The 26469-nt window shown below is 42.0% G+C and overlaps 1 protein-coding gene across 2 annotated transcripts in view; it reads left to right on the forward strand.

Annotated features, from left to right (window-relative positions):
• The first annotated feature begins 18570 nt into the window (after positions 1-18570).
• The window catches only part of LOC147457882 (transcription factor EMB1444-like), a 31105-nt gene continuing 23206 nt past the window's right edge, over positions 18571-26469 (forward strand). The window contains exons 1-4 of one of the 2 annotated variants that reach the window (XM_086512661.1): positions 18576-19533; positions 19806-19859; positions 20044-20193; positions 20290-20401. In XM_086512661.1, coding sequence (XP_086368787.1) covers positions 19379-19533; positions 19806-19859; positions 20044-20193; positions 20290-20401 — 471 coding nt within the window. In that variant the 5' untranslated portion in view covers positions 18576-19378. Of the gene's footprint in view, positions 19534-19805; positions 19860-20043; positions 20194-20289; positions 20402-26469 lie in introns of both variants that reach the window. The other variant, XM_086512662.1, reaches the window with a different exon arrangement.

Genomic DNA, 26469 nt, shown 5'->3' on the forward strand with positions numbered 1-26469 from the left:
AAGTTTACAGCTATTGGTGATGTGTTAGTTCAAGCAGTAGAACTGGAAAAGGAGATAGAAACAGACTGAAGTACTGAGAATGATGTTCAGATTCAGATTCAGAGAGAATGAGTATAAACTATGTATGGCTGAAGTACACTGGACTGTGTATTTAGGATTACAGATAAAGATGATGTAGCTCAAGAACAGCTCAGGAAGTAAGGATTATGAATCAAAAGCTAAGCAGAAGTATAGTCAAAAAATGCCAACCCGATTACAATGTAATGGGTCCTATTTATATGCCTTGGAAATTACTGTGGTAACTACCGTGGTAATTACTGACTGGTCCATTGTTCGTCTCACAGGAACCGGTTCCCACCCATGAGACTGTCTCCGCCATCTACAATCACCAGCATCATGAAGACTCAATTTAAAACTCTTTCCATGGGAATGGCAATAGGTTTGCAATCCCCAAGTCCAAACTTACATAGCAATGTCTCTATGTAACTTTTTTGACACAAGGCAATACCACCATCACACTCCTTAAACTGTATACCCAAGTAATGATGCAACAACCCAAAATATTTCATCTTGAAAGTAGCATTCAAATTAGCCTTAAATTCAGAAATATGTCTCTCATTTGGTCCACTGATCAGCAAATCATTGACATAAAGGACCACAATGAGAAGTACATCACCCTCATGCTTTACATACAATGTGCTTTCTGTTGGACTGTTACAAAAGCCTCGTTTGACCAGATGAGTTTCAACCTTCTCACACCAAGCACGAGGAGATTTCTTCAACCCATACAAAGCTTTGTTACATTTGCACATCTTATCCTCTTGTCCTTTCTTGACAAAATCATGAGGCTGCACTACATAAACTTCCTCAAATATGTCACCATTCAAGAAAGCGGTAACAATGTCTGATTGATGTACATCCCAACCAAAATGATCTACCAATGCACATAGAAAACGAACAGTAGTCATACAACATGTGGGAGCAAAAGTTTCTTCAGAATCTATGCCTTTCTGCTACGCATAGCCTTTTGCAACACGTCGAGCCTTATGGCGATCTACCTCACCATCCGGCTTGCATGTCAACTTGTAAACCCACTTTGTACCAATAGCCTTTTTGCCAGAGGGCAAATCACATAAAGTCCATAACTCATTTTCTACAAGTGCATCATATTCTGATTGCATGGCAGCCATCCAAGTTTTTGAATTTTGTGCTTCATCAAAAGATAGAGGTTCCTCAACATCATGTAAGCTAGACACAGCCAAAGCATAACAATCTGAAGCATAAGATGCATGGTGAGATCCTGAACGAGTACGACTAGACAAAGGTGCATCCACTTTATTGTCATGCAAAGTGTGCACCAGCCATTTTGGCATACCTCTAGCCTGCTCATTTTCAGCCCTTTCCTCATCAAGTACATCATGTACATCTACATTGGTAATAGGATGATCTATAACATTTTCAGAAACCCCTATAGGCTATACATTTGCCCCATTGGAATTTACATTCGAGCTTCCACCACTGAAAAGAGGCAACAAAGCGTCATAAATGTCCTGTAAGCTGACATTATTGTCTCTAGTACATGACAGCGAGGATTGAACTGAATCTTCCACAAACACAACATCCCATGAAACCAGAATACTCTTTGTTTGTGGATGATATAACCTATAACCTTTGCTTGCAGCACTATAACCAACAAAAATACATTTGACAGCCTTATCATGTAATTTTTTGCACTGCTTTTTGGCATTAAATCATAAGCCAAACATCTAAAAACACGGATGTGCTCAATAGATGGTTTTCTATCATGCCATGATTCATATGGAGTCATAGACTGCAACGCTTTCGTAGGACACATGTTGAGTACATAAGTTACACACATGACAGCTTCGAGCCAAAACGAATGTGGTAAAGCTTGACTCTTGACCATACATCATGCCATTTCCGTGAGAGACCTATTTTTCCTCTCAGCAACACCATTTTGCATGAGGCATATACGACACTGTATATTGGTGTTTTATCCCACAACTAGCCAGAAATGCATTAAATTCATGAGACATATACTCCCCCCCTTGATCGGAACGGAGGGTGCCCATAGTACATTTCGAGACATTTTCAGCCATAGCAAGAAATTTCTTGAAGCACATAAACACTTCATACTTAGCTTTCAACGGATACACCCATGGATGTCTGGAGTAGTCATCAATGAAAGTCATGAAGTACAAGTAATTTCCCAAGGACGGAGTTTGCATAGGCCCACAAACATCACTATGTACAAGTTGCAATCTGCATGTAGCACGAACTGACCCATGCTTTGGAAACTTAGCATGCTGCATTTTACCCAAAATACAGCCTTCACAAACATGTTTGACAGGTGCTTCAAGAGGCAGCAAAGAAGCAACCTTATCAGATTTCTACAAATGCAGCAAACTGGCAAAATTCAGATGCCCAAAACATGCATGCCACATTTTTGCATCTGAGACAGCCCTTGAATCTGCAACTGCATTTGCAAAATTTTATCCACACTTGTCATACAAAGTGAGCTTATGCAGCCCACAACACAAAAGGCCAGATGCAACAATTTCATCACCAAAACTGAGATCATGAACTGTATATCTGTCATCCACAAATTTGACTACAAGACCAAGTCTAGCAAGTGCAAATACAGACAAAATGTTCTTTTTTATCCCAGGTACATACAATGCATCAACAAGTGTGAAAGAACTGCCATTTGCAGTAGTAAGCACAATCTTTCCAACTCCTTGAACAAGATAAGAGGCATTATTGGCACAAGTCACCACATTCCCATGAGGGACAGACTCAATAGAGATAAAAAAATCACGATGTGAGGTAATGTGCTTTGTAGCACCACTGTCAAAATACCACACATGTGAATCTGCAGCAACTAACATACATGCGTGATGGACAATAGGAGCATAAGTGCACTTTGCACTCAATGCCCATTCTACATCAACATCATCATCACAATCGCCTTTAACAAAAGACTTTACAATCGTTGCACTTGTATTGGACCCTATAGTGGATCCAACCTCTTTCATCTTAGCCTTTTTTGCCTTCAATTTCGGGAACTGCTTGATCAAGTGATCATGAGCTTTACAATAATGACAATGCATCTTCTTTTTGCCCTTATCACCAGAATTGCCAGACGAAGTGCTACCAGTAGAAGCATTAGGAACTGAAGTTTTTCCACTCGCAGCAGAACCATAAGAAGTGGTTACAATGCTATTCCCACCTTTTCTTTGAGCTACAATCAAAGCCTGTTCAACTGCACGTTGCCTAGTCCTGTTTTTTCTTGAAAGTGACTCTTGCCACAGCAATGTGCACAATGCATCAAACTTGACAACTTCAGGATTTCCTTGGGTCATAAGTCTCCAGGTACTAGCAAAAGTCTAGTAAGAATCTGGCAAAGCATCAAGAACAATCTACACAAGTGAAATATCAGAAATGACTTCTCCTGCAAATATTAGTTGCTCATTAACATCCTTGACACCAGCAAGGAAGGTGTCCATTTCATCTTCCTCATGCATAATCTTCGATTCCAGCTCTTTACGCAGCAAAGCAATTTTAGCCTCAAGGACTTCAAGAACGTTTGCACCTATGGATGGTTAAAACAAATGCACAAGCCATTTTTGAAGTCCATTTGTATTTTAATTGATAAAAACGTAAACGGACTTTAGAAACAACTTGTGCACCTATAATTTTTGCTTCATGTTCTGTACACGGCTTGCCATATTTGCTTGCTACTTTGCATATGGATTTTCCATTTTTTTTATTGATGGTTTGGACAAGCCATATGCGTTCTTGTTAGCACAAACAATAAGAGAGCAATCCATTTCTAAAGTCTGTTTGCATTTTTCCTTAGAAACGCATATAGACTTCAAGAACGTCTTTCTATCTTTCCGTTTTTCCTAACAAGAACGCATATGGCTCGCCCAAACCAAAAACAAGCAAATGGGCAAGCCATATGCAAAGTAGCAAGCAAATATGGCAAGTGTGCAAGGCATTTCCGTAGTCCGTTTGCATTTATTCTCTTAAAAACGTAGCCGAACTTCAGAATTGGCTTGCACACTTGCCATTTCTTCTAGCCACTATGCCTATTGCTTGCCCCAAGTGCACAAGCAGTTTTTGAAGTTTGTTTGTGTTTTCTTCTACCCACTATGCCTAACCATAAGATTGATAATACAGACCAATCTCATCGGCTAACCATAAGCCGATTTTGAGTGGTTAAATCAAGAACTAGAACCTAAGCGACTAGCCTTAAGCGAATTGAAACAACCCAATCGCTTACCCTAAGTGGCTAACCCTAAGTGGATTACTAAAATGGCTAAACTAATGTGACACTAAGCTGATTTACAGCGACCAAATCTAAAGCTGCTAACCCTAAGAAACTTCAACCAATCAAATTGCAAAACTAGAACCTAAGCAGCTAGCCATAAACGGCCTTACATAGCTAAAATCGTGAAGAACTAGAACCTAGACGGCTAACCCTAAGCAAACTAAAATAGCCCAACTGCTTATCCTAAGCGGCTCACCCTAAGCGGATTATTGAAATGGCTAAACTAATGCAACACTACGCTAATTTAGAGCGGCCAAATCAAAAGTCGCTAACCCTTAGCCCTAAGAGACTTGAAACAGCCAAATTACGAAGAACTAGAACCTAAGCGGCTAGTCCTAAGCGACGAAACACGACCAACACTAAGCGCCTTTACAAGGCCAATTTTGAGCAATCGACAAAGCAAACGTCGCTTTACCTAAGCAACCAAACCCTAACACTACAAGAGGTTGTGTGCTCTTGTGACGCTGTTAGCGACGGACATACACTGGGTTTTTATAACCCCCAGCGTCGTTAAAACCGTCGTGAGAGCGTCGCTATATGCGACGCTATAGGCGTCGCTATATAGAGACGCTCATAGCGACGTTTACACAGAAGTCTATAGCGACGCTCCAGAGCCATAAATAGCGACGATTATAGCGACGCCCGAGAGAATTTTTTTTTGGTGACAGGGCATTGAATGCCCTGCCACCCATCAACCATATTGTACTTGATTCACTTTTTAAAAAATGTGCAAGGGTAGATAATAGACCCAAAATAGTCACCCACAAGACGCATTGTTTGCAAAATTGACAAGCGTAAAATTGACAATTGTACACATCATAGGCAAAATGAATTGATTGGCAAATGTAATAATGACAATTGTACAACATCATAGGCATAAAGAATTGATTGGCAAAATGAACTGCGGTGACAAATGTAATAATATACATGGTTCAAAAAGACGTAGAAAATCCGTCTCATGATACATAAGCTATGAGAAACCCTAAACTAATGCTATCTAGCTACGGCTAAACTGACGTCGTCTAGTCAGACGTCTCATCGCGTCCAAGCGGCGTATCTATCGGATTCTGCAAAAAAAGACAATAAGACAACTTTCAGTAAGTATAAACATATAACGACATTTATAAAACAATACAAAAAATAGAAAAGAGTAAACCCTAATACTCACCATGCCGCCGCGAGAACTGAGAATGTCCATCAGGGCGTTTAAGCCCTTCTTGCCTGCGTACTCGCGCTCGTACGGTGTGGGATCACGTCCTGTCATCAACCACTGTCAAAACATACAAAGATTTCATTATGTTAGAATTAAAAAACTCATAAACCCTAAACTATCGAACATAAAGAGCAATGCGAAAACACTTACAAAATCGGCCTCAAATGATGCCCATCCACCGCTCCCCAAGTGGTGCGAGCTCCCTGCCTCTACTCGCGCTCTCGCTGCATCCTTTTGTTGCTTCCACTTGTCGGGATTCTCGCGCGCTGCTTTCTTTGCATTCTTCCAATCTTCTTTGGCCAGCCAATCTGGCCTGTTCCACCCATGCTTGATTGCTTTTTGCACTTCGAAACGCTTGTGTTTGCAGTATTCGCGCATTCGAATCTTCATCAGGTCTTCATTGAAGCGCTGATCCCGTGTTGGAACGGGAAACTCATCATGAAGTATGCTGATGACTCTGTCTTTTAAATCACTTGGTACTTCACTCCATTTGTTTAGTATGTAGTGTCTAAACAGCTGAGAGCAAGGACCACGCATGCGCGAGATCACCTTCTTGCCGTCATCATCCATGATGATGCCGCCGCTGAAGTCGACGGAGTAAGGCAAGCCCTCTGGCCGGTGACGCGTGAACTTGGGTGTCCCGGCAGGGGTCTCTAGCGGCGTGTCGACGGGGGTACGGACGTCAGGTGTCTCCACCGGCGTCTGGGCCCCGAAGCGAGGAGTGTCGAGTGGGGTGGCTCCTGGCGGAGTAGGTAGAGGTGTGTAGCTGCTAGGAACAGTCAGCCGCGCAAAACTTGGCGTAGATGGCGATGCTGTGGCTGGTGTGGGGGTGGGCAAAGAAGGGGAGGGTAAAGAGCCTCATCGAACACGAGGCGGTGTGGAGGCATCGACGGCGGAATCCCCACAACAACCGCCACCGCCACCAGTAGAGCGCCGATGTCTAGACGAGTGTGAAGATCGTCTCGTCGACACCGAAGCTTCGGAGCGCGCCGAATGCTCCGAAAGAGAGGGAGATGCGGATGGAGTTGGAACGCGCGATGATGCGCCAGAGCGATGACGCTCCACGTACCACTGTCTCTGCTGCGGTGACAAAGAAGAAAGAAACTCCCCATCATCCATACCTGCATTAAACACACGAATATTTAAACTTAATATTGAATGAATAGAGTAGACAATGACGCAAAGACCATTAAATACAATGACGTAATAAAGCACATAAATACAATGACGCAATGAATTGAGAGGTAGAAAAGGCAAGTCGAAAACTCAGAATTTTCAATCAAAAGATGTGAGCGCGAGTAGAAAAGAGCGTTATACACCATGGAAGGTACTTAGAGAGCCAGAGCTTTTACAACACGGAGTAAAATTATTCAAGTACAATATTTGTGGCTTTAAGAGATCTCTCTCTCATCCTCGCATAACTCAGCATAACTTCCTATATCTATATAGAGCTCTCCGTTTAAACACATATCCTCTGTTTCATTTTGTAGCTCCTCTGCATGCACCCTATATAGAGTAGTAGCATCTTGATGCTCGTCTGGCACCACCGCAGCGGCTTCTGATTGAGCATCTTCTCTGATCTCCTCCATTGATGCCGTTGTGATTGGCACATGGTAGCCTTCATACGTCCTTGCACTACGACCTGCCAGAGCCACATAACTTACATGAGAGCTTTCAAGCACATAACTTGTAAAAGGGGGATGTTAACTATTTACATACTTACTTGTTCACAATGCTCGGGTAGTACGAAAGTGTCCCTTAGGTCAGTCCATTTCTTAGTAGAATGCACCTCAAGAAAACCAGACTCTCCTCTACGCACAGTAGCGTTGCGACCCTCCATGATTATCTTGAACCATTGCACGTCGAAAAAGTCGACAAAAAATCCTCTGTAATCGATCCTCAAAATCTCTTGTAGCGTGCCGAAGTAAGTGAGTTTCGCCACCACAGGATCTGCATCAGAGGAACGTCGTCGACTAGACTGTTCAAATTTTGCCATGATTCCACAATCTTAAGTAAAACGCTTTTTGTCGATTCGTTCCACCCTAAAATGTCGACCTTTACACCATGCTGCTGTGTATGACTTATACTACAACGAACAAAGATTATGCGTGGCCATTCAAACGTTTAGAAATAAAGTCACTAGCATATCGTACATTGCAAACTTACCTTGGTCGCGCAACCCCGAGAGTACTCCCACTCTTCCTCAGTCACTTCGTCACCGCATTGTTGTGCGCTTTTCAATTGGTTGTGCAACCATCTTAAGCTCATGAATGTTGGTAGGCTCTCCAGACCCGTCGGATAGTGCATCGGTGGTCGTCTTTCCCGTCTCCACTCGATTCGTGCCCTTTGTCGCTCTTGCTTTGCATCCTCATATTGTGAAATCCACTTTTGCATCACTGGATTGTGAAGCATGCAAAATCGGTTGATTTTAGCCTCTAGATCTTCCGTCATCTTCTTCTCAACACCGAGATCGCACATGACAATCCCAGATATGCGCTCATCATCTATGGTTCGCCATAGCGTGTCCCGGGCTTTATCAAATCCGTCTAGCCACTCTCCAATGTACACTAGGGACTCTGATACCAACCAATCTTCTGCCATGCTACCCTCCGGACGTGCCTTTTGACGCACATATCCCTTAAGCGGTTTTATGAAACGTTCTAAGAAGAACATCCATCTGGAATGAACTGTGCCAACTATTTCCACCTCATCAACTATGTGAACAAGAAGATGCACCTGAATGGTTAGCATGGTAGTAGGAAAATTTTTCTCAAACATGCACACAAGCTCCATAGCATTTAGTTTGGCGAATGGTATGGAGTCTACATTGATCTCCTTTTGTGAGATCCATTGCACCAGCTTTGCAAGTTTGTAGATTGTGTTATGGATATCGAGAGACAAACATCCCTCAATGGCAACCGGTAAAATAAACTGTAAAGTATGTGCAGCAATGATATTAAAGTCCACATTTTATGCAATGATATTAAAGTCCACTATGAACGTACCTGACACATTTTATGCCAATCGTGTGACTTCAAACCGGTAAGCTTTCCTTCTTTAGTAAAACACGTTCGGAGCGAGTGTATTACGCCAGTGTGGGTCCGCAAAGATCGAATGGTCTCTTTTACTTTGCGTTCTTGGGTCCTGTGAAAATCCATGGTGCTTTAGGGAGTTTTATCGATCCATCAGACGCTGTTTGCGGCCAATATTGCTCCATACGATCCACATTTCTAAGGGCAACTCTGGCTCCCAAAGTATCTTTCTTGCCGGTTAGATGGTCCCATAGTAGATTACCCACATTCTTGAATATGTGCATTGGATCGAGCAAGTGATTGATCATGAGTCGGGGCCAGTATGGTAACTCGTACCATAGAGATAGTCTCTTCATCCTTGGAGGCAATCCGTCATCGCACATCTCCTTCTGCTCTACCCATGCTTGTGCAGACATCCTTGGTGGCTCTTTTCCCAAAAAGCCGTTGCGTAACACATGATTCTCTGGAAGATACGCTTGATGACCTTCGTAGATTTGCTTCTTCAGTGAGGGCGCCCTACGTGCATTCAGTCTAGGTCCACATGTGACACATGCTTTGTATCCGCTTGTTTGAAGCCTTGCATGTATACACATGATAATAGATCAACTATGGGAAAAAACAAGATTTACAGTGTCTGAGTGAGGAGTGTCAATAGATCACCTGAGCATTCTGTTAGCTCGGGATAGTCATGCATGGTCCACATTAGAATGCCTTTGATCAAAGCATTCCGTCGTCCTGTGTGTCGGCTCATATCCACCACCTCTATGCCAATCCACAATTGTTGTAGCTCTTCCAAAAGTGGACGAAGATACACATCCATATTCTCCACTTTATATCGCCCTGGCACAATCAAGCTTAGCCATAGGTGCCCCTTCTTCGTAGTCAACCACGGGGGAATGTTGTAGTTAACGATGACAACAGGCCATACACTGTAAGATGTTGATCTTTGACCAAATGGATTTACTCCATCCATAGCCAGGCCATACACTGTAAGATGTTGATCTTTGACCAAATGGATTTACTCCATCCATAGCCAGGCCTAAGCGCAAATTTCGAGCTTCCCTGGCAAAATCCGACCATGTTCCATCTCTATGTTTCCAGGCTGCGCAATCTGCAGGAACTCGTAGCACACCATGCGAAGATTTATTCTCCTCATGCCATGATGCTAGGGCGGCCATGGACTTACATTCGAAGAAATGCTTGATGCGAGGAAGCAGAGGAAAATGTCGCAAAACCTTTTGTGGAATTTTTGTCCCGTGGAGATCTACTCGATATCTTTCGGAATCACATTTCGGACACTTTTCCATGTCTATGTATTCCCCTCTGAAAAGAATGCAGTCATTAGGACAAGCGTGGATAGAATTGTAATCCATCCCCAAGTTTCGCAAAATCTTTCTTGCTTCATCTCGGGAATCTGGCATCACATTGTCAGCTGGTAGTATGTGCTCTTTAAGCAATCTACACAACATAAAAATACGATACAGTCGTGTAAAAATCTATCAGATCATTATACATTTAGAGTTTTATTAAAGTAAACTAATTGTAATAGATCACCTGAAAAGCGCTGTGACGCTAGAGTCACTCCATTTAAACTTTGCCTGCATGTTGAGAAGAACCAGGAGTGCTTTCAATCTAGACATACGTGCTCCATTATACAATGGCGTATCGGCTTCACTTTTCATATCATCATAGATAAGCCTTTCTGAATCCATGATCGTCTCGATCATTTCATCAATCTCGGGCTCAAACATTGCCTCGTTGGGAATGTGCTCTGCATGATCATCCCCCAAGCTGTCAGAGGCTACATCTTGTGGCCTCACATATGCTGCTTGACCAAAGCGCCTGCGAACACGTCTATTGGGTTGCAAGATTGCTGCTTGTTGGCCAGCGTCAGAGTCCGACAAGTTATAATTGGCAACAACTCGATCTATAATAGATGGATCGAACTCGCCAAATTCGCGAATGTGCTGCAAAGAAACACGTCTTGTCCATCGCACAGCATGCTTGCATTGATTACAAGGACATAAGACCCTCGTTGAGAGATAGGTGTTTTGGTTGGACGGTCCCACATCCTCGTCACTACTCATAATGAGGATAAAAATCTTATAACCTGGACAACAAATTTAATATTCTATTGGCATTCTTCGTCTTATCTCTCTCTCTCTCTCTCTCTCTCTCTACCTCACATTCTCTAGTCATGTCCAATCCCCGCACACCTCGGTCTAGAGGTGCACGGAGATCAGAACCACCGGGTTATAATCTCGTCTTTATTGGTCAATACCTATATTTGTGGGTACAAGAAATCTACAGACCCACGTCTACATGATACTGCATGTAGTGGACAAAACCCCTTTGCCTCTTCTCTAGCTGTAGCACTTCACAGCATCTTAACATCTTTTCACAGTAGATCTTTGCACTGTTCGTCTAACTCTAAACCCTAAACCGTAAGTAATTCTTGCGTGGACTCGATTTAACGTAAATAAGCGTAAATCTAAATAAACGTAAATCTAACTAAAAATAAACCTAAATCTAATTTAACGTAAGTCTACATCTAACCTAATCTTTAAGGTCTTTTGGGATAGTTTCCTACGACGTTAAAACTCTCTTCTTCTTGTGTGTGTGTGGGTAAACCTAAATAAACCTAAGTCTAATCTAATATAACATAAATCTAAATCTAACGTAAATTATGTTATATTAAAAACAAATAACTAAACTAACAGGGATTATAAGAACCTTAAAACTGATTTAACACATAATTTTTCACATAACTCGGCAAGAGTTGGCATTCTCATCACTAAAGATGTGAGAGTTAACTTCCGGTGGTGACGCTGCCTCATCTCCATCCACATCTGACGACAGCAATTGGCCCTTTGGACCGTTCTTGCTCTTGTTACTAACTTTGAAGTTGCTGTTGAATGACTAGAGGTTGTCTAGATGGTCATTGTCGGGGATGTAGTGACTCTTGCCGCCCTGAAGATCCACCTTCTTCCCTATCTTCTGAAGACATTTCACCAGTACTTTTGGATCGACGGAGCCCACCATGAGTGAAGGCAGCAATACCCTATATTCTATTGAGGGCTTTCTTCACCCGCTTCATAAAGGCATCGCAGCCTATGGAGACCTAAATCTATGCTAATATAACGTAAATCTAAATCTAGCGTAAATAAATGTAAATCTAACTAAAAATAAACCTAAATCTAATCTAATTTAACTTAAATAAACCTAAATCTAATTTAACGTAAGTCTACATCTAACCTAATCTTTAACGTCTTTTAGGATAGTTTCCTACGACGTTATAACTCTCTTCTTCTTGTGTGTGTGCGCGTGTGTGGATGTGTGTGCCAATAAAAAGAGATAAATGGTATAACCTTTCTATCACCCATGCCAGGTATGATAGATTGGTTATGCCATTTCCCTCTTGAATAATAGGTCTTGAGTTCAACTCCTCGTCGGCTAGATCTTTATGTCTTTTAATTTTAATTAGTTTCCTACGACGTTAAATTAGTTTCTCTCTCTTTCTCTCTCAATGTGTGTGCGTTTTTTTGTTTATGCATGTTTTCTCTCTCTTTTCCTCTCTCAATGTGTGCGTTTTTTGTTTATGTATGTTCTCTCTCTCTTTTCCTCTCTCAATGTGTGCGTTTTTTGTTTATGCATGCTCTCTCTCTCTTTTCCTCTCTCAATGTGTGTGTGCATTCTTTGTTTATGTATGTGTGTGTGCGTTTTTGTTTATGTTTGTACTCTTTCTCTCTCTCTCTCTCAAAAACACTATGTGTGTGTGTGTGTGTGTGTGTGTGTGTGAGAGAGAGAGAGAGAGAGAGGGAGAGAGAAAGAGGGGAAGGGAACATGAGAGTGAGGAGAGGGAAGGAGCATACCTGGCTCTCCTTCCTCTCCTCGTGTGTGTGTGTGTGTGTGTGTGTGTGTGTGTGTGTGGAGAAGAAAGAGAGAGAGAGAGAGAGAGAGAGAGAGAGAGAGAGAGAGGGAGAGCGTTACTTGCTCCTTGCTTGAGGGCGCCGAAAAACTCAGATCTGAGATCTGAGTTTTTGGGCGCTCTCTGTTATTTTTTTTAGCCCAGCCGTCGTCGCTATGAGCGTCGCAAATTTACTTGTAAATTTGCGACGCTCATAGCAACGTGGGGAAATTTTTTTTTTTGAACGTCGCTGTGTGAGCGTCGCTAATATGAATAGCCTCTTGTAGTGTAAGCAGACCGAAACAACCCAACCACTTATCATAAGCGGCTAACCCTAAACCGATTACTGAAATGACTAAACTAATGTGACACTAAGCCGAGTTAGAGCGGCCAAATCAAAAGCCGTTAATGCTAAGCAGCTTGAAAAAGGCAAATTGCGAAGAGATTTGGTGACATAGCTTTGCCTCATCATTAGTTGCTTCCTTTACCTTCAAGTTGTTAGCTTGCAACATGTTATTTTATATGTGATAACACAAACTAATCAAAACTTGTAATCAAAACTAATCAACACTAAAACCAGCTTTATAACTTCAACATTTTTACATTGACATTCATAACATCTACAATAAGCCACAATTTAAGATTGCCTCATAATTTTAAAATAAAATTACATAAAAATTTTAAAATTTTATATATTTAAAATGTATTGGGTGTGCACATAGTGTGTTTAGTATATTTTTAGTGTGTATTTTTATTTACTTGCATGCACGTTTATGTGAATATGTGTTTATGTGTGTATGCAACAAAAAGAAAAGTTAGAGCACTCACATGCGGCCTATTTGAGCAAGAAAGACTTGGAAAAACGTCTTCAAACCTGCAAAAATGCACACACACGCACGCTATGTTACACACACATACACTAAATTGCACAAACCTACAAGAAAACTTGAAAAGAATCTCACCTTGATGATGGGGAGTAGTCCACGAGTGAGAATCTCACCTCCAGCAAGTCGTTACGCAGCAGATGTGCAACAAGTGAGGAGGAGGAGGGCAAGAGAAGAAGCGAAGAAAGGAGAAATATGCGTAGGAAAGACCCGCGGCTTTGTTTCTTGCAGGGTCCGCCGGTACATGTGTCGATATTGGCGTCGATATGAGCATCGGTATGCGTGTTGATATAGTCATCTATATAGGCACCAGGATGCCTGCTAGTATAGGTTCTGGAAATTTAAAAACTATTTTCTAAAAAAACTTGATCACCCTCCAAATTTACCTACACATATATCGATGCCCGCCATTGACACCGGTAATTTGGCATCGGAATTTAAGCGAGCTCTTCTAGTGTAAGGGTTTTTAGAATAGGCCTTGAACGCACTTAATGGAGGATTTACATATAGTGACCCAAGGTTGACTTGCTTGGACTATAGATTTTTGGGCTAGCAAGATAGACAAGCCCACCAAAGAAGATGTTTAACTTGCTTTTTTTGTTTTAAAAAATCATTCGTCTATTGAAAAAGGATAATGGTTGCCATATCTCAAGTGCTTCTATAAATATTGACCTCATTCATGGTCATTTCTCCAGGATCTTCTCTCATCCCCCCATTAGAGGGAGGCTATCATAGCTACTAGGGCTCATATAGCCCAAGTTAGAAAGAAAATTGTGGCAAAGAATTTTGCCCATCTATTGGATTTTCCTCTATCAGATGGTAAGATTAGAGAGACCATTAAGCACTTAAAGACTGCTAAATCTCCTAGGCATTGATCGTTTTACAATTTTTACTAAGAATTTTTTATTCCTTATATAATGCAAGTTCGGCAAGAAGCCTAGGCAAAGGAGTTCTTGCAGGATCTAAATAACTAGAGGCCTATCAAATGTATGGCTTCAATATACAAGAGCTTTGCTCTATCTCTAGCTAGGAGACTTTGCCCTGTTATGGACTCCATCATCCTCAAGAAGAAAAACGGTTTTATGAAGGGATTTTTTTATTATCTTGGATGCAATTTTACTTTGTGGGGGGGAATGGAGCATGCATAAAATAGTGGCCAATAATACATCTTTTTTAAGATAAATTTTGACTAATTTTGACAATACGCATATGTACAAAATAGAATGGGGTTTCATTTTCCACTCCTTACATGATTCTAGCTTTGGAACAAAACTTATCAGATATGTTCATGCCTTGTTTGAAAATGCTAAAGCTATAGTTGCAACAAATGGTAACCTATCCAATGATATTCCTTTGAGAAGACCAACAAGACAGGATTTCCTCTGGCACCTCTACTTTTTTCCATTGCTTACAATGCCCTTGGGTGGCTTGTGCAATACAGTATGGATAAAGGTGTGTGAAAAGGCATTTCCATCCTCGGTGCTACTAAAGAGCCTTTGCTTGCAACAATTTGAAAATGGTATTCCTTTGAGAAGACCAACAAGACAAGATTTCCTCTGGCACCTCTACTTTTTCCCATTGCTGATAATGCCCTTGGGTGGCTTGTGCAATACAGTATGGATAAAGGTGTATTAAAAGGCATTTACATCCTTGGTGCTACTAAAGACCTTTGCTTGCAATAGTTTGAAAATGTTACCATGTTAGCCATGATCGATGATGACGACTCAATTAATACATTATGGGACTGTCTCAAGGACTTTTGACAGGCTAGTGGCTCAAGCATCACTCATTAGAAAAAGGGTTATAGAGCTGCCTCTTGGCTATTCCCACGCAAGTTGTTGGAGCTAGTTGTCAAGTTATGCGAAATGGACAAATAACCAGACTGTTGGGCATGCCAATTGGCTTTCAAGTGATGAACAAGAGAAGATGGGAATGGATACAAGCCAAATTTATTAGTAAGGTCTCTAAATGGCAGGGGATGCAATCAACACTCTCCTCGAGGATTCTTGTACCTAACCAGTATCTTCTACTAGTTTTAATCTTTTACTTATCTTCTTGGTGTCCAATCTGGTATCTTTTTGTGGGAATGTACAAAGAAACTCAAGAAGGGGCCTAAAGGTGCTTACCATTTGTGTGTCCTATCCAAGGAACATGGTGTCCTGAGAGTGCTTGACATAGAGCACATTGCCAACAAAATATCAACCAGATGGATATTTGGAGAAACATAATAAGATGATTTCAATGGCTCTTACTCAAGAAAGACCTTTTTAATTTCTCATTTGTAGGATGCAAGGCTTGGAGGGGATTCAAATTCAGGGACAATTTACTCTCAAGAAGTTCCTTCAAACCTACAGGCACTTATCTTGTTTATAGATTTTATTCTTCATGGATGAGGATCAAGGAAACCGTAGGCCCGAGGCCTCCACTATTAGAAAATGCATGTGCATTCAAGCAACATTTAAATAACCCCTCTTCAAATACATATTTTCATGAGTGGAATGACCCTCGTCCTTTAAAAGCTATAGATTTTTTCCCAAAAGTGATTTTTAAAACCCCCTTTGTCAATGTAAACCTGGTACTTTCTTGAAACTAAAAAACCCTCTTGATGAATTCACATGCTGCAGTTGGACCCCTAAACCCCATAAATATTGTAAGCTTTGATGAAGACTTTATTTTTGCAGATTTCACTTAATATAGATTGCCAACATTACAGTCTCGCTCATAAGTTGTTCAAGAATGGTTTTCATTGTTGTTGAAATGACTTGAGGCAAACTGGGACATGGATCCTTCTAAATATTCTTGGAACTATGCATGGAATCTATGTTAGAGCAATACAACTTCTAATTCAAAGGATGGAGGTCTTCAAATAGGAGCTCCCTCATTAATTCCTTAAAAGAGCTCATCCTATAACAACCAACCTAGCTTCTACAATGTACTACGAGGCATTTGGCAAAGAGAATGATGTTCCTATACTTAGACAAGTGGAACTTTCTCTTTATTAGAAACTATAGAGGGAACTTTAACTTGAAGAAGTTCCAGTGGAGGTAGAGGTTTAAAAGCATATGGGCCTTCTCTCCCACCAACAAGAAGGTTGTCCTTCTTTGAAGAGTGCTTCATAAAGCTATTTAGACTGCTATTAAGGCTAGAAAGTTTGGAATTTGTAAGGTATTTTTTGCAAAGGTAACTTGCATGAAGAGGCTATTACCCACCTACTTTTTCAATGCCCTAAGAATAGAGAAATGATATAATTTTTTCAGACTATCTTCTTGCAGTTTCACCCTCAATCATTCACCTGGAGAGAGGTTTGATTTGGGGAATGTCATGGGCTAGATGTGGTCTTTTGGCACATAGCTAGAGCCCATCTGATATGGACCATATGGTGTCACAAAAATGGAAAGATTCTTGGATCAACTTAGATCAATATGGTAAACTTCTTCATATGTAGCTTTTCTACTTCCATCTATCAACAACTAGGAAGTATAGCCCATCATGAATTTGGTTTAAAGATTTGTAAGTTTACCATTTTGGAGCTACAAAAGTTTGTCAAGTGGCAAAAGTGGAGTGTTTTGTAGGCTAGGAAACAATGCCATATGAGAGAACACCTATTGTGTTCAAATAAACCCTAAGTAAGAAACACATGGGAGATCCCATTTATTCTTTCTTATTTCAACTCAAGAGTCCCTATCCTATCTTTGATCCTAATTTTTATGTGTTTATTACAGTATGCCAATTAAAGGCATCTTTTGCAACCTTTTAGATGGGACTACCTCTCACCCGCCTAGCCACGGCACTAAGGGGCATAGGTAGAAAGAGATGGGATCGGCGGCGCAGGTCGAGAGGGGGAATCTCGAGGGGGATTGAGGGTGGCAAAAAATGGGCACCCATGGAGGGCATGGAGACTCGAACCCTCGTCACAACCATGAGAGCCCAATGCACTAGCCGTTACGCCCGCGACGGGGAAGTTGACATATGGGCAAACCGGCAAATGATAAATAAACGTGGACAGTCCCCCCTGCTTGTCCAAGTTTTCCTTTTGGTGTCCTAGTTTACCCAGGCATCCTACGGCTGCGCGCGTCTTGATCTCTGCGTTCGAACTTCGCTGCCGTGGATCCCACCGCTTGGGCTTCAATAAATCTCCCGTGCCCTTTAGTGATGAGGCCCGCCTAGAGAGGATCTTGTCCTTTTTTCTTTTGGCTAATTAATTCAATCATTGTCCAAAAATTAAAATAAAATTCTTCTAGTTTTAAAGTCAAAATATGAAGCATTTGTTGATAGTTTGTCGATTTTCCTCAAGGTAAGCTCAAAATTTAGCAAGGATTTTGCTAATTAAAGATACACTAAACCCTCATTTTTTACGAACATCGATAGCAGTCTGCGAGGATTTGACGCCCATCTTCCCTTCTTAAGCCATTTTTTTCAAGTGAAGGTCAAAATTTTCATGTGTCTTGGCCTTGTTCTTTAAGCAAAGGGGATGTACCTCCATTGAAAGGGGAGTGCATTATTTAATGTCCATCTAATTTAGACAACAAAGACATTTTGCACCAATTAAATGGGAAAATACTATATAAAATAGTATCTTCTAGCATCCGTGTATTGCCAAAACTCTAAGGAAGATGTACAAAGACTTGTCTTTGCAAATAGTAATCTATACTATATATTAACCAGATAGACATTCAGGGGACCACGTGGCGCAGTTTATCTCATCCGGTAGTGTGGCTCTGTAGCTAATCCGGTAACGTTGAGGACAGTGCACGCTATAGAGAGAGATACGGCCGAAGGCTGCCGGTCACACTAGTTCTTCCAATGTAGTTCAACAACATCTCGTCCAAGACTCCAAGTTATTAAAATTGACTAGAGGAGGTATGTGGCATAGGCTTCATTGAAGTCTCAAGAGAGCATGTGGTAGAGTCTAGACTATTGCCCCTAGTAGTTCAGTCCTAAAGGTAAAGCTAGGGCGGTTGTGAGTCATGATATTTAGACCAACAAATGAACGGTTATATGTTGGTGTGCAGCTGTAAACTGACGGTGCCAAGAAGGTTAAAGGGCTCTAAAAGGAATCCTATAAAGAGGCAGGGTAACTTCAATGGGTTGGAACTTGGGGGTAAAGGGCCAAAAGCTGTGTGTGAGTGAGAGTGTGAGAGAGAGAGAGAGAGAGAGAGAGAGATGTTGCTCCCCGTTTGCTAGACTTGCCGACTAGATCCTTGAACAGACTCTTAAGTTCTCGTGTGCACACTGCATGCTTACGTTATTTTACACTCTAATAATAAAGCACTGCTTGCACGGCGACTTTCGTTTTTTTAACGTGCAGTGTCTCAAGAGTCAAGAGAGAAGATTGCGTTGCGCGTTGCTCGCTCTTGCTCTCCCTGCACTGCATTGCCTGCAATGCGACTGCGTAGTAGACTGTAGCTGTCAATGCTAGCTGCTGCTAATAAATACGACACAAAGCACTAGTGGTGGATCACTCACTCACACTCACAAAGCTAGGGGACAAACAACACCCACAACTCCTCCGCTCACTTTCTAACTCCCTTTCTACACAGGCGCAGCAGGGGCTGTCGTTCCATCATCCATCCCTTCTCTCTCCCTGTCTCTCCGTCTTTTATTTTGTAGCACACCTCTCTCTCTCTCTCTCTCTCTCTCTCTCTCTCTCACATACACACACACACACACACATTGTCATGAACAGTGTCATCCCTAAACTCAATCGGGCCTATTAGCACAAAGAAAGACCCATCTGCTCTTCTCTCTCTCTCTCTCTCTCTCTCTCTCTCTCTCTCTCACACACACACACACACACACACACACACACACACACACACACACACACACACACAGATAGAGGTAGGAGAAAGAGCCAAGCCCTTGTCCCCGATTGGTTAGACACCAAATCCACCTTTATTGGCGCAGGCGAGGAGGTGAAGAGATAGATAGAAAGAGAGAGAGAGAGAGAGAGAGAGTCGAAGAGAGCAGTAGAGGGAGAGAAGAGAGATGAGGAGGGCCGTAGCAGGAGACGCAGGGGGCCTGCCCCTGGTGAACCACTTGCTGCAGCACACGCTGCGCAGCCTCTGTAGTCAGCAGCAGCAGCACTTCTGGGTCTACTCCATCTTCTGGCGCATCCTCCCCCGCAATTACCCTCCCCCCAAGTAATTAATTACCCTCATTCGATTCCATCATCATTTGCATTTGCACTATTCTCGTTTTCTCACACTCTCTTCTCGCTCTCTGAACTTAGCACCCCAATGCAGCTTCTGCTTTTTTTTCCCTGCTTTTAATGCTCTTCTATCTCTTCTCTTTGATAGTCAGTCATTCTACCTCTCGAGTCTCTAGCCCCCAATGTACCTTAATTTTCTTCATTTTGGTGCTTTTGACACTTTCAAAGGATCTCTTTACCTAATTAAGCTGCTCTTGGATGCAGATGGGATAGTGAAGAAGGGCCCTTTGACAGAAGTAAAGGAAATAAGAGGAATTGGTAATTATCCTTTTTTATTAAGTGTTTTTTAAAAAAAAGCAGAGAATACCGCATAGGCACTCCGATTTGCTGGTCTTTTCAGTAAAGCAGAAGATGTTTTCAGAAATAAATTATAGCCAAATGTTGCTTAAACACAGTAATCATCTAGTTTTTTTTTTTTTGTTTTTTTTTTAAAGTGGAGCAGGATTCTGGTATGGGAGGATGGGTATTGTGACTTTGTTGCATGTAGCAAAGAGTGCAAAGAAGAAAGGCAAAAGGATGATAGCTTTAGTGAGCCCTTACAACCTGAGCTCTTTTTCAAAATGTCTCATGATGTGTATAATTATGGAGAGGGGTAATTTTTTATTTTGGTGTTTTTTACAAAGAAATGTATTTGATTTAAATTTGCAATGAATGAAAAGCATTGTTATGTTAATTGGGAATGTGGCAGGCTGATGGGCAAAATTGCAGCAGAAAGGAGCCACAAGTGGATTTTCAGAGACCCATCACCAGAGCAAGAAAATGTGCCCATACTTTCCTCATGGCAAGCCTCTGCAGACTCTGTAAGAGCTCTCTCTCTCTCTCTCTCTCTCTCTCTCTCTCTCTCTCTCTCTTGCATGCAAGTTGGGCAATGGGCATCTCTCTCTCTCTCTCGCCCTCAATGGTACATTCTTCATGAAGAATTGGTTGTTTGAGTGATGAGAATCAAACATTTCGGCCTTGAGTTGTACATGCCACCTGGACAATTAGTTAGAGTGAGAATCAAACATGTCAAAAGGCACACACACACACACACACTCTCTCTCTCTCTATAAAGTTGGTCTCTTTGGATTGTTGCTATGATGTGAAAAGTTTCTCTGCTCATCTCTCTCTTTCTCTCTTTACGCATACTTTAAGGCTGAAAAAGTAGGCATAAAGATATGCGGACAATGCTCATTCATTTGAAAATTAGGCAATCTAGTAGGCATGTGTCACACCCTTCCCTTTAGACATTGGGAGGCTGACTTGTCAAGAAGTTAGTAAGCCTTGTGTCTGCCCCAATTCAGCCAATAAGTTCCATGAACTTGCTCCAAGAGGCTTCAACCTCTATAATCTTACCACTTTTAGCCTGCTCCTTTTCACTTGAAGCTAAATGTTTGTCACACCAAAATGGACCAACTTTCTATAAATAAGCTTGAAATCTTGTCGTGTTACTTTGAAATGAAAACAACTTGAAGGCTCATTTTGGCATTTTAAAACAAGGCGACGAATGGCACTGCCGGAGGGGGAGGGAGAGAGAGAGAGAGAGAGAGAGAGAGAGAGAGAGTACCCGCGGTGTCAGTTACACCTTGGATTGTAACAGAAAAGACCTCCCTGTCTCTTGTACTCTCTATCACATGACCACACAAACGTGGAAAGATTGGAGCTCCTCCTGATAGAAAAATTATTCAAGGCCACTTTTTCTAAGTAAAACATCAAAATGATGCATTAGCAATTGCCTCCGACAGCGCCAACAAAGGTTTTTTTTTTTTTTTCTAAAGGAGATGAGGCCCTTCAACGAAGGAACCATGTACGAACGAAAGAAAAGCTTTGACAACAAAAAGTTCTAAAGAAAGCTATGAGACCCTGAAATGAAGGGACCCCTTTGCAAACCAAAATAGTGCATTCAAGAATTTGTTCTCTTAAGATCGACAAAAGATTGGTGTGTGGATAACTCCATTGGCAGCCTTTGGAGACCTCTTGTTGGAACAAATCTTGCATCCCACGTTTGATAGAGTGAGGCTGATTTTTTTTGGACTACATAAGGAGTCCTTAGTGAATGGTATAATTTTGGGTGCAAATCTCGACCATTGAAAAAAGCTTGTCAATTAATGCCACATGACAAGCTAATGATAATTTTAAATTATTTTTTTTAGGTCCTTGTGAGAGGGTCTTGACCTTTGTGTGCCAATGTCTTTAGAGAGGGGCGTCGAGTTTAATGTCAAATATTATTTTTTATGCCTTTGGAATATATTGTAATGTAAATAGTTCATTGTTACACTTTTTTTCAAAAAAACATAATATTGTATTGTGACTTGCATGCTTGAAAAGAATAGTGTCACTTTCTATTTTTCTCAAAGAAGTTTTTTATTAGAAAATTCTTGTCAATAGCCTTATGTAGGCCATAGTGAATTTTAACCTTGTTGTTAACAGTTTTTCACCTCTGTAGTAGAGCTGCTAGTGGCCTAGCATCTCCTAGGGGCTACTCATACCAAGTGAGGGCTGTTTTGTGGCTACACACTACTTATGTGAGGTAGTTTTCTCATTTTTGGCATGCTTCTGCCGTTGTTTTGCCCACCTTATACTGCCGGAAGTGTCCTATCATTTGCTCCTTGGTGGCCCCAGGTCTAGCATTTATCCTAGATACCCAAGTCTTTTGTTTTCAATTTATCCCCTATGTTTTTGGGTCATGGGATTTTTGCAAAGGTTGAGCAATCTGGTTTACTCTTTGCCTAGGCAATGCCAGGCCAAGGGCAGGGCCAAGGGCCAGGACGGACATGCGGTCAAGGGACGCTATCTTTAGAGGCTAGGAGTCTATAAATAGCACGGTTGGGTGGAGAGTTGCATGGTCCAATCCCCCGCGGTCTCACATTGGTATCAGAGCTCAGGGAGGAGCGGGCTATGGAGGAGGGGGGAAATGCTTTGCAGGGCTTGGCATGTTCTCTCTCTCTCTATCTCTCTCTCCGTTCATGGACACTCAACCTAGGGTTCTCTCGATCTTGCTCTCGAAGCGAGTTTGCATGTCGCATGCAACACACAAGCAAGGCAAAACCGTGTGCTGTAGTCCCAAGTCAGGGAGGAAGGATAGGCCAAAGCTTGGAGGCCGTGGGTAGCCACTCTAAGCCGGGAAGGTTTAGAATTTCGAGCACCACCAAATCGGGTAAGGCCCGGTTCATTGGCAGCGCATAGGCTTTCTGAGGAGCTTTCATTTCTATTGCGACCCCAAAGGCGGCCCATAACGCTCTCAGGCTTCTTCTTCCCCATCTCGCAGGCAGCGGCCTCCTGTGCAGGTATTTCTTTCATTAATTTTTTTATTAAAAAATCTTTTTTAGTGCCCTAAGTTGGGCCACACACCCCACCTAGGGGTGTTGCCCCACGGGCCAGGGGAATCGGCAGTTTGTGGGACGAGCCCCACAGCCGGATGGACATTCATGGTCGCATCCATTGGCTCATGTTACGAATTTATGCACCTGTCATGAGCAACAATTTACAAGTTGAAGGTGTACAAAATCCCCATGTTTGTCACAAAACATCTCTTGGAATCTCTCGAACTCTATCCAGGGCGGGATTGAAACGGGACTCCAAGACATGCATGGACGCAGACACAGATGTGTGATAAGGGATGAAAAGTGTAAGCCATGATTCTACAGAAGCAAGGCTTCTCGTCGCTAAGACATGGATTGGAAATCTAATGCAAGGCATCACTAGGGGACGCCGATCGATTTTGCAAGGCATCCGACGACTCTCAGTCAATGGTTACAAGCAAGGTTGTTTGGCAACCATGGCAAGCCGGGTAGGGCCTATGAACTATCCGATTACGGTATTAGGCAAGGCCGGCTAGTAATTACAATTTCAAGCAACTGTCTACCATAACATACATTCAGGAGCAAGGCTCCCTATAACGACACTCTAATAAACCAACTTGTGTCTTACGTTGGCTGTTAATTTTTATCTCTCCTCGTTGTGCTCTCTCGAGGCGGATGAAAGAAGATTTATGGGAGCATGGCTCCATGCATTGGATGCATAACATGTCCAAGCCATTGCAGCTTGCTAGGGAGCAGGCAATCTGGCTATATAAAGCAGCGTGGAAAAAACATTGACATCCACAACTAGGAGTTGAATGCAATGTTGACCAGCAATATGGCTATATAAAGCAGCGTGGAAAAAACATTGACATCCACAACTAGGAGTTGAATGCAATGTTGACCACCATATGAATTTTCACAATGCCAACTTGTCAAGCAAAGGTTGCTTTGATCAAGTAGTATTGGACAATCGTTGACATTTGATAGTTCAGTTGGAGATGATATCTCTCTCACTATCGGGCAATTTTATGACTCTCAATCAGTAGTAAAATTTGGCAAGGCCGTTTCCCTATGAAATTTTGACAAGGACGATCTTTTCCTGCTCGAACATATGTGTGTCACCAAGAGCATCTGTTAGCTATGAGCACTTATGTTACATTCTTGTCTCATCCATTTGATGAACTTACGTGAAGCAAGGCTTCTATTTATGCATCTTGCATTGAAACTCCCCACGTTCGGCATATGCTATGAGCATACAAACTTGGGAAGCATTTGGCAATATGCTTGCATAACAGCTCCCACCCGTCTAGCAGATATGGCTATGAGCCATTTTTACGCAAGTTTTTGTTTCTTCCACGGAATCTCGGGCCAATTGGTTACAGCAATGACTAGGTTTTCTGTTCTTTTTATTCTTCCATGTTTACACCTTTGATTGGAAACTACTGGTTTTGTGCCAAGCAAAGTGCTTTGATGATTTTACATGAAGCAAGGCTTCTCCCTTGTGCCAAGGAATTGCCCAATGACTTGTCATCAAGGGCCGTGGCACACAAGTTTGAAAAAACTGGTAAAATAAGGAATATCACCTCATAGAATTCCTACCAGTTTAGATTGTGCAAGGCACTTATGGTTTGGGCTCTCACGTTTGAGGCCATCACTTTTGCCAAGGGCTTAAGATTATGTATGCACGACATGCTAGCTAAGTGGAATCAATTCTACCACCTCAGGAAACACGCTTCCGCTATAACACCAGACCTTTTGTCAAGGACAAAATACGTTCTGGATTGTTTTTGGGTTGCTGTCAAACACAACAACACTTAAAAGAACCTAAAACTTGGACTTAATTCAAAGGCAAAGTGCTCTCATTAAGTCACACTGGTGTAGTCACAACCACATACATGGTAGGTGGATCAGTCTGTGACTTGTTTGTGTTTTTTCTGTTACCTCCCTCGATAAGAGCGACGTAGCAGAAACCTGTTGCATGTTTATAGGATAAGTTGCACGTTAGGCATAAGATGCACAAGAGCATGGCAATCAACTATACAAGTCATAGTCGTTTAAGAAAAGTTCCTCAGCCCAGCATGCTCTTCTTCTCTCGTTCTCTCTTTCTCTCTCTTTAAGGGAATAATGAAAATCTTCTAAGAAGCTTTTCATACATCTTTTGCTCGTAACTTAGCTTGAGCCAAGGTGCTCTAACTCTCAGTTAGCATGTGGCTAAGATGCTACTTACATTAGTCTTCATCGGTCCGTCCACTGAACACTAATTTGCATACGGGCTATGAGTCACAAAGGCTAAGAGCCATTGTTAGGCCAAGGGTACGACCCGGCTATTGGCATTCTTTAGGTGATTGTTTTCACAATCAAACAGATCTACCCAAGGAAGTACACATCAACGTTAATGGGCAAGCAAGACTCTTGTCATTACGGATGTTTAGGGTGTCATTTTTGCACTACATGTTTTTAGTGCGACACTCAAGTTCAGTTTTTGATAATCTTCAACTCACATCCGCTGATCTCTACAAGGAAGTATAGATGCAGCAATCAGTTGTGACAGCATGGCTGTCCACCAGAGCTAGGCAGTCCACTTGTGTGGATTCCATGTTCTCTCTATAGCACCACGGAGTGTCTATGGACATATTGTTTTGGGGTACGACCGGGCGGGTGACTGCTACATCACCCCATAAGCTTTGAGGATCATAGTTGATCTGCATTAAGGATCACAGTTGATCTGCATTGAAGATCACAGTTTGATCTCTCTTAGTTAGACTTTCCAGGAAAGAATTCCGCAATCTACCACGCGATAGCGGACAAACTCAACTTTTCAAGTTGATTCCAATCATTATGTACACGGTTAACTATGTTGGTTGCCGTTACTTGTTAGTTGAGCAGTTTCTACAAAGGGTCTTACCAAGGGGTTTGACTACGTCGATTTTAACCACAAGGGTTGAATTGCAAAGGCAACACCCACGGTTCCCAGTGCAATGCTGTTTGTTTTTCAGGTAGGAGATGTGCTCCTCTCCGTTTGAATACTGGTATGTGAACATTACGTTCAAACCTCCAGGTACGCATCTATTAATTTGGTGTTATTCCATTTTTTGTATGCTTTGCTTGTTTTTTTTTTCCAAGACGTATAAGTATGCTTGAATGTTATAGAGCCATGCCAAGGGCATGTCGGCACAAAGTATTTTGGGCCAAGTGTCCAATCTACCTTTTTGCCTTATGCTGTTACGAATCTACTTGTAGGGTTCGATTTGGCACATGTTGTCACATGGGATACAACATGGTCTAGGAACTCAAGGAGTTTGGTTTAGCCAGTGTGGAGCATGATAATGAGGGTCCCTCTCACTCGCGTCGCAGAGTGTTTGTAGTTACCTCCACACACAAGTACAGCTCGTACTTGATGGATGTCACTTTTCCTGGCATCCTTACTTGAGACATATTCCACATGTGGAGAATATGAGTCTCTGGGACTGACACTGGCGTCCAATTCGAAATGATGTGTCGCGACGAAGTCCCTAGGTGCTGGTCGCATCCGTTCATTAGACCAATTGACGCACACAGTATCAGGAACAATTTCAGTGGCCAAAAAT

This window comes from Adiantum capillus-veneris, chromosome 5, assembly GCF_014529385.1.
Source record: "Adiantum capillus-veneris isolate H3 chromosome 5, ASM1452938v2, whole genome shotgun sequence".
NCBI lineage: Eukaryota > Viridiplantae > Streptophyta > Polypodiopsida > Polypodiales > Pteridaceae > Adiantum > Adiantum capillus-veneris.